This window comes from Trichechus manatus, unplaced genomic scaffold, assembly GCF_000243295.1.
Source record: "Trichechus manatus latirostris isolate Lorelei unplaced genomic scaffold, TriManLat1.0 scaffold00265, whole genome shotgun sequence".
Classification (NCBI taxonomy): Eukaryota; Metazoa; Chordata; class Mammalia; order Sirenia; family Trichechidae; genus Trichechus; species Trichechus manatus.
This window is the reverse complement of record NW_004444201.1, coordinates 2,264,709-2,273,908: the sequence shown is the minus strand read 5'-3', so window position 1 is coordinate 2,273,908 and position 9,200 is coordinate 2,264,709. Positions and strand designations below refer to the sequence as shown.

General features: G+C 39.6%; 1 protein-coding gene across 3 annotated transcripts in view; it reads left to right on the top strand.

The window, feature by feature from the left end:
- The window catches only part of GHITM (growth hormone inducible transmembrane protein), a 26,851-nt gene extending 18,086 nt beyond the window's left edge, over nt 1-8,765 (top strand). Inside the window, exons 7-9 of one of the 3 annotated variants that reach the window (XM_023724842.1) lie at nt 531-719; nt 1,201-1,372; nt 3,179-8,764. In XM_023724842.1, the coding sequence (XP_023580610.1) occupies nt 531-719; nt 1,201-1,372; nt 3,179-3,263 (446 nt within the window). In that variant the 3' untranslated portion in view covers nt 3,264-8,764. Of the gene's footprint in view, nt 1-530; nt 720-1,200; nt 1,373-3,178 lie in introns of all 3 variants that reach the window. The other 2 variants (XM_004389897.3, XM_023724843.1) reach the window with 2 other exon arrangements.
- The last annotated feature ends 435 nt before the right edge of the window (nt 8,766-9,200 follow it).

Genomic DNA, 9,200 nt, shown 5'->3' with positions numbered 1-9,200 from the left:
TATCTATCTATGTATCGATCTATCTGATCTATCGATCTATCTGATCTATCTATCTATCTATCTATCTATCTATCTATGTATCGATCTATCTGATCTATCGATCTATCTGATCTGTCTATCATCTATCTATCTATCGATCTATCTGATCTATCTATCTATCTATCATCTATCTATCTATCTATCTATCTATCTATCTATCTATCTATCTGATCTATCTATCTATCTAGTGGTAGGCTGAGATCCAAATAATGAACTGTATTTGAGAGAGTTACTAAAATTAAATAAGATAGTATTTGTGCTTTTCAGTTGTGACTGAAAATAGTGTTAATATTTTGACACAGAATTTGTATAGCTACAGGTTTGGGTTGTGGGATTTTGGGGTAGTATTTTTTAAATAAAGGGAAAACTCTGTAATCATATTATCTGACAGAAAGGTAGACTGTGTTAAGATGGCACGTCAGTTAGAAGTAGCGTTTTCCCTTGGGTTCCCCTGTAGTAAGTACTGATCTGAGCACTTCCCATTTCTCTAGGTGTAATGGGGGCAGTGGTGGCTCCCCTGGCAATCCTCGGGGGGCCTCTTCTCATCAGAGCTGCATGGTACACGGCTGGCATTGTCGGGGGTCTCTCCACTGTGGCCATGTGTGCGCCCAGTGAGAAATTCCTGAACATGGGCGCACCCCTGGGAGTGGGCCTCGGTCTCGTCTTCGTGTCCTCACTGGGTAAGCCGCTACACTTTGACACTCAGTTCTCAGTTCATAATGTCCTAAAACCGTCTGAGATGCTCAGTTATCCTAATGGAGGGAATTCATTAAGAGTCATTCTTAAAGATTGTTTGAAAGCTATGTGCCATTTTGACTGGATTTTATTATTTTGCGTCATGACAATCTTCACAAATGATAAACCGTTATTATTGGTTTTTCCAAATACATCTAAAACAGGATAGGTGGACTGGAGAACATGAGAATTGCTCTGATTCAAGAGCCTGCCTATCGTGTGGGCAAGTAGCGCTGGAGGAATGAATATCATGGCTGTGATCTAATGTCCATGATATTAGACAGCGCATATACCAAGTTACATGTTTTCTTATTTGCACATTATAACACATATATATATTTTTTAAAGTAATGGAAGTTATTAATTCCAATTATAGGAACATTCTTTTTTAAAAAAAAATTTTAATTTTTCGTATTTTGGTCCCAGGATCTGTGTTTCTTCCCCCAACTACGGTAGCCGGCGCCACACTGTACTCAGTGGCAGTGTATGGTGGGTTAGTTCTTTTCAGCATGTTCCTTCTGTATGATACCCAGAAAGTAATCAAGCGTGCAGAAACAGTACCGATGCATGGAGCTCAGAAATACGATCCCATCAATTCGTAAGTATTTCATGTCTTCATTCTTAAGTAAGGCCTTTGTGTTATTTTGACCTGTTTTGTTTTATGACTTTGTGGTATTTAACGATTATATTTCTGTTTCAGTTTGGTCTGTTCTCTCTAGTTAACTGTGTATCCAGAAAACTTTTGATTATATTGCAACTAAGTGTATACTCAGTCAGTCAGTTCAGAGTATCTTACCTAGTTTATTAACTGGCCTTCTGGTGCAGTGGTTCATTGGTTACACTTCTGGGTATTGTTGTAGGGTAGAAACATTACAAAGTTGAGTAGAGCAAAAAGAAAGTTTTATTCAGCATATATTCAAAAGGGCAAAAGTGGGAAAAGGGACACACATGCTGCCACAGCCGTGTCTGCCCGAGTCCAAGGAATATTACAGAACAGGCAAGAGTGGGAAAACGGACAAGCGTGCTGCCACAGCCGTGTCTGCCCGAGTCCAAGGACTATTACAGAACAGGCAAGAGTGGGAAAACGGACAAGCATGCTGCCACAGCCGTGTCTGCCCGAGTCCAAGGAATATTACAGAATAGGCAAGAGTGGGAAAACGGACAAGCATGCTGCCACAGCTGTGTCTGCCCGTGTCCAAGGACTATTCCAGAATAGGCAAGAGTGGGAAAACGTACAAGCATGCTGCCACAGCCGTGTCTGCGCGAGTCCAAAGAATATTACAGAATAGGCAAGAGTGGGAAAACATACAAGCATGCTGCCACAGCCATGTCTGCCCGAGTCCAAAGAATATTACAGAATAGGCAAGAGTGGGAAAACGTACAAGCATGCCGCCACAGCAGTGTCTGCGCGAGTCCAAAGAACAGTTACAGAGCCATCAGTATACAGTAACATTACAAATAGGCAAAACCATTGAAAGCTTAGCCTTTTCAGATTGGCTAGAAACTGTGATCCTACGTTTTGAATTGTCTTTCTTAACAATCACTGGTACAGGTTTCAGTAGTGGCAGTCAGGAGGGTCTTCATTGGTCCAACAAAGTTTCTATTCACTAAATGCTAGTAGAAAAAGAGTAGAAAGTCTTTTGTGTTCTGTTTGATTGGCTTTATGTGAAAGTTTCCCTAAAAGATATTTTCCAAGATTATCTTAGCTATTGTCTCAGGGCCCAGTTGATGTGTCCTTGTGAATCCTTGCAAACTCTTGGGAGCCCAGCTCCAGCTGGGTCTCATTCTCTATGCTCAAGGACAGGGAATAATAACTCCAATATTATTTCCTAAATCAGTATAAAGATTCTGTCTTGGGAATGAATGTTCAGCTCTCGCTGACATTAAGTGCTATGCAGTAATGCTGCTTGTCCTTTCTTGGACTCTGCCCAAGTAGGTTATTTTCTTTAGATATTTGTCTTGAGTTTCATGGTGTCTGTCACATTTTTTAAAAGCGATTTGTTTTTCTTTATCTAAAAATAAAATTTAATAGTTTAAAAAATGTAAAGCTTACAGATTTGTAGCAGTTTTCTTTAGGGGGCAGGAGATATTTTATATTTAAAAATGCCAGACTTATGTCTTAACAAGTTTTTGTAAAGGTGTTTCTTTGGTTTTGTTTTGATTATTTCATTGTCTGTCACCCAGTTTTCTTTGCAAGATTCTAAACTTGTAGTAGAATGTCAGAGGATAGAGTTAGGATTTAAAACACTTCCCTGTGACATTTACAAGATTAAATTATTTTTAATTTCCATTTTTATATCTGTGACAAATAATGAGTGTTGTTTTTTCTTTTCTGGATTAAGAAATAGTTTATCATCTTGGTTAGAATGGCATCATATATAATGGGCATAATTTTCTTTTCTAGGATGATGAGAATCTACATGGATACATTAAATATATTTATACGAGTTGCCACTATGCTAGCATCTGGAAGCAACAGAAAGAAATGAAGTGACTCTATCTGGCATCTCTAATATGTAGATATCTTGCTGGTTTAATTGGGACAGATATTCATTAAATGGTTTGTCCAGCCAGCTGTCGTTGAAGTTTAGAAGATGAGAACACGTCAGCATATTTAAAACATTCCAGTATAACGTGATGCTTCAGGTCTGCTTTTTCTTCTGGAGAATAAATTCTCTTCCAAATAAGCACCACATTTCCACTTCTCATGCTTGAGTAATTGTAAAATGTTTTAACGAATATGAAAACTAAGCTTTTATTATGAGAATTTAAGTATTTTATCTATTTTTAAATTTATTTAGTTAAGTAAAAGTTAGCAAGCATGTGTTTACCTGCATATGGTTGGAATGCAGAGTATGGTAAGTAATGCCTTCAGTGACGTAGAGGTTTGGTAAAGGGACCGGAAATAAAGGGTCACCTGCGGTCTTTCTTTGAACTTAGGACTCAGCACTTGAGTAGTTGGTGAGGAGTCGGTGAGAATCGTCTGGCTGTTTGGAAACAAGTGATCACTGTTTGTACATTTATCTGGTACACTTAGCAGAAGCTTTGAGCATCAGTCAAAGACCTAGGTGACTCACTGTCCTGCTGTTGGCTTCTCAGTGTCTCCTTACAAGGTAGATGTGGTCACGGGGCCTCATTGTTAGGTAGCCCAGAATGTTAATCACAGGGGGAATCCCTACTTAGATATATGTGACTTTTACTTTTGAATCTTCCAGAACAAACTGTCTTTAAAATTATTCTCAAGATAAAATTTTCAAAGCATGAAATTTGTTGCATTTTCAAGTATACAAATAATATGTTCATAATTGCTGAGGGTTTTCTTTTTTTTTTTTTTCATATTTATTATAACGTGTAATAGAATACATGCTTGCCTTTCTCATGTCTTCAAGCTTTGAACCCAGGAAAGCCTGTTTGTGGTTTACACTTGAGTCCATGGAAACAGTTTTTCTCTTCAGATACTGGTTTCTTAACCTTCCTCACAGTAAGCACTAAAAAAAGCAAGGCAAAGCTAGTTCTGTCTTGTCCTAGGGTAAAATCACCACAAAGTTACAGTGAAGCAAGAAGAAAGATTTTATTCGGCATGTGTTCCAAGAGGCAAAAGTGGAAAGCGGACAAGCATGCTGCCAGAGCCATGTCTGCCCTAGTCACGTGATAGAATCATCGGTATATATTAACATTAGAGATGGGTAAAATCATTAAGTTTCACCTTTTCACAGATTGGCTAAAAACTTCTAAATCACCGTGATTCTACATTTTGAATTGTCTTAATAATCATTGGTACAGGTTTCAGTGATAGGAGAGTCTTCATTGATCGAACAAATCTTACTGTCTACTAAATGCTAATAAAAAATGATAAGACTGGAAAATATGTGGGTCTTTCGTGTTCTAAGATTTGTTTATGTGAAAGGTTCCCTAAAAGATGTTTTCCAAGATTGTCCTAGCTATTGTCTTCATACCTCAGGGCCCAGTTGATATGTCCTTGTGAGTCCAGCCCCAGGTAGATCACATTTGCTATACTCAAGGACAGGGAATAATGGCTCCAATTTTAACTCCAAAGTCAGTCTGTGAAATGTATCAATAGAAAGTGTAATGGGGAAAGTGCTTCATTAGAGTTTCCCCTGACAGAATTTTTCTTCTCTTACGTAGACCATTATTTACCTTCCTTGTGACGTTTGTAAATTTTTTTGATACAGAAGAGTTATTTTTGGAAGTCTCTAAGAAGTGAAATAAGTACGTATGATTATTGAGATGATTGCTATTTTTGATATTTATTACAGTAATCCAGAAATAACTATTCTTTCTCAAAGTACTGTTAAAAAATATGATCATGTATTCAAAAGAATAACAATATTTGAATGCCCTGTGATTTAGTAAGCAATTTGATATGATAAGCATGCAAGAGGAGCCTCCTTCCCGAGAATGGAGAGTTCACAGAGACTTAAGTAGCTCTTGTTTAAAGACTACAGGTCTTCATGGTGTTGAAGTACTTAATGGCTGCTTAGTTAACATTAAAAAGTAACTTCTCACAAGATTTGGCCCTCCATCCACCTGCGGTCGGGAGACATAGACATTTAAATTAATAAGTTCATGGATAAGGAAATAAAAGTAAAATATTTTTAATACAATTTGATTCCACAGTACATTGGATGCTTCTTTCTGAAATAGTAAAAGTTCTAGCCAGATGGTGACGGTTAGTAATTTTTCCAGCTGAAGCACATGCATACCATTGACTAGGGGATTTGTTCAAGAAGGCAGCTTAATCTACTGCAGTATAGTATAGTGCCGTGTTTAAGACCATCGTACTTGTAGTACTTGTAGCTAGACTGCTTTTTGAATTCCAGCTCTTCCACTTGCTTCTTACGTGACCTTGGGCAAGTTACTTAACCTCTGTGCTCAGTTTGTGCATCTGTAAATAACAGTACCTATTTTACAGGTTAAATATGCCAGCACTTGGTAAACACTATATAAATTGTAGCTGTTGTTCCTGCTGTTGCTGTTTTCTTCCCGAAGTAAAGTATAAGTTACAAACTTCCATTTCCTGTTCCTGCCATACTACCTGTAAGGTATCATTGTAACCTTAAAGGGCCTATTGTCTTTAGTGGCTTTTTAGAACCCTGAGTTTATGTCCTTATTTTTTAGTAGGAGCACTCACAGAAGACAACATGATACAGCCTTAACAGTATCAGGCAGAAGTTTATTTAGAAAGTCAGGATTTTTTTTTTCTAATTTAATGACTTAACACTTGTTGCCATCCAGTCGCTTTCAATTCATAGCTACTCTGTAGGACAGTAGAACTGCCCCACAGGGCTTCCAAGGCTGTAAATTTTTATGGAAGCAGACTGTCATATTTTTCTCCTGGGGAGTGGCTGGTGAGTTTGAACCTGCAAATTCAACCTGACCCTACCAATGCCAGTAAATTTCTATTAGAAAAGACTGCCTTAAACTAGCCCAAGCCAGATTTAGCCTGCCCCACATGCACAGAAGGGCCAGCCATGACTGTTAGTTGACCTCAACAGAGGATGCAGCAACAGGTAGAACCAGAAGGAAAATCATCACCCTGACCCCATTCCGAAGCAAGAGGTCTGACGAGAACTATGTCACTCCCTGTTTCCTGGCTGCCATAATTCCTACAATGTCTTCTCTACGTATTCTTTCTAGAATTTTCCCTCCCCAGTATGCCCGCACGGCTGCCATCTTGCAAACCAAATCACATTTAAGCCCTGCTTCCACTTAGTGAGTTGGAACTGAGGACCTTCCTCCCACTCCTTGCTCTGAGCGCTGCAATAAAGTTACTTTTCCTAGGTCAGTGTCCAGATTATTGGCAGGTCTGAGCACGCAGGAAAAGAACCCACCTTCTAGGTTCGGCAACACAACCTTTCAGCAGCTGAGCACTTCATGGTTCCTTTATTTAATGACTTGGTGTCCAGCTTTGTTAAGACAATGAGACTTCAATAGGTGGCATAAAATGTAATTACTTACAAAAGTTCTAACATGAGAGAGAAAACACTAGTTTCTTGGCACCTGTTAACATACCGCTGTTTTGTTTTTTGTTCTTTTTCTCTCATCATTCACACAGAAGAATGAAGACCAGCAAATCGATATGCTTTAGGCAAAAACAAGAAAAATATCCATTTCTCACAGATACGTGGTTAAAAATACAAGTAAGGACTCAGTGCTGCTTAGAGTAGTACCTAATGAACGTGCAATCAGAAAACATGAATGCCTCTGTGGTTCAGCTAGCTGGATCCAGAAGAGATGAGTAAAAGGGAGTCACCTTCCAGAGTAGCACCCCTATGTAAACTCACCACGACCCACTGTGGTGGGTGTCATGGGAGGGAAGTGAACACTGGAAATGGAGCCAGTGATATGTTTCCAAGATGTCCCACAAGAAGGCCTTCAAGAGTAAAAAGAGGAGTTAGACCAGATAGAAAAGGATTGTGAGGGCATTTCACACAGGGTAAGCGGGAGGAGGAAGATTGGAGGGAGCAGAGTGGGGATGTAGGAAAGATGGCAAGAAATGTAAGTCCCCTTGAAGCCTGGTTGCCTGCTCACAGCAGGTGTGTGCTTTGAACCTCTGAAGGTTTTCTCTGCGCTTAAGATGTTAGAACGTGGGAGGAAAGGCAAGCGTATTTTCCTCGAAATTGTTCTGGGTGAGATGTGTCCGTTTTGAACATCCTGAAACTGAATGACACGATTGAATTTTTTACATAATGTGTGCTAAGCTTTTTACATGAATCTTAAAAATCCTATGAACTAGTAACCACTATTATTCCCATTTTACAGAGATGTAACCTGAAGCCCAGAAGTTGGTCTTTGCATAAGGTTGTATGGCTGAGAAGGATACATTGGTAGTGCTGATCCTCATAACCAATTATACTGTGAAGTTTGTGGAAAGTTTGTGATGAATGCTATAGGACTAAAATCCTGTTTGATGATCACAAAAGCCTGTACAAATTAAATAGGTTGGGATCTGCTAAATTATAACTCAATTTTATAATCACAAGAACCAGTATTCTGAGAACCTCAGAATTTTAATGATTATCAAAGGGGCTTAATTCCAGTGTCTAGGATAAATGGCAATCATATTTTACTTTCCGAAAGTCCTTTTCTCTACTCCAGTCCACTCAGAGCTACAAATCAAATAATTTAAGTTCGGTATAATCAGTAAAATAGAATCCCTCCTAAAATTACTCAATTTAGGTAACACTCAAAATGGAAGCCATTTTTCCGGGAAAAAATATAAAAGTTATGACTTTGAGGACTTTCTTCTTTCAAGCCAAGTGTTCTCTGTGAAGCAATTCAGGAAGATGGCAAGAGAAAACCCCCAGTATTAGCACTTAAGAACAACAAAAAGAAGTATATTGTGCCAGAAGCAAGGATGAAACTAAATAGAAAGCAGATGAGGAAGAGGGAATATGGAACATTCTGAGCCCAGCAGTGATAGCTCATGGGGCTGCTGACCAATTAGCATGAGGACAAGTCCAGCACAAGTTTTCCTTCATCCATTCTGCCTTGTTAGTAGCTCGTATCCATTCCTTACCTAGTGCTATATCAGTTTTTCTAAGGGTGCTTCTCCCAGCCTTACACCTGCAACTCAGAGGCTCATGGGTGGTGGGAGTGTTACAGCCTCTTTGGCTGCAGATAGAAGCCTTTTGGATCCTTGTCTTAGGCTGGGTAGAGAAGTGAAACCATAAAGCATATAAATGTATATATATATAGATTTATATCAAGGAAATGGCTCACGTGGTTGTAGAGGCTGGAATGTCCCAAGTCCCTGGGTCAGGATAGAGGATTCTCCCAATGCACCTAGCCACAGGGGCTGTTGAACCCAAGATCAGCAGGTCAGAGAGCAGGGCTCTTGTCACAGGCTGTGAAGATCGATGAATCCCAAAGATCGGCAGGCAAAACAGCAGGTAAACTTCTAGCTCAAGTCCCAAGAACAGGAGGTCAGATGAACAGGAGCCAGCTGCAGGATCCAGAACGAGCAAAAGCCCACAGGCTTTGCCAGAATATCCACTTATATTCAATGCAGGCCACATGACCAATGAAACTCCCTGTCAACTGACTGGCTACTCACAGCAGATCCCATCATGGAGGTGATAATATCAAATCTCATCATGGAAGTGATCACCCCATCATACGACTATCAACCACTGAGAATCATGGCCCAGCCAAGTTGACACACAACCATCACAGTCCTCATGGCTACAACCAGAGATACAGAATTTGTATATTCTGGCAGGACCAAACTGACATTCATCTTTAACTAGGCACATGTTTAGAAACAATTTTTAAACATTACATTCAAAACAAATGCTGTCTATTGGACACTGAAAGCTGTCTGATCACCTGTAGGTGTGCTGTCAGATGGTTGTCATTCCTCCAAGTAACCCTCGTGTGCCCAGAACACATGGACCGCCTCACCC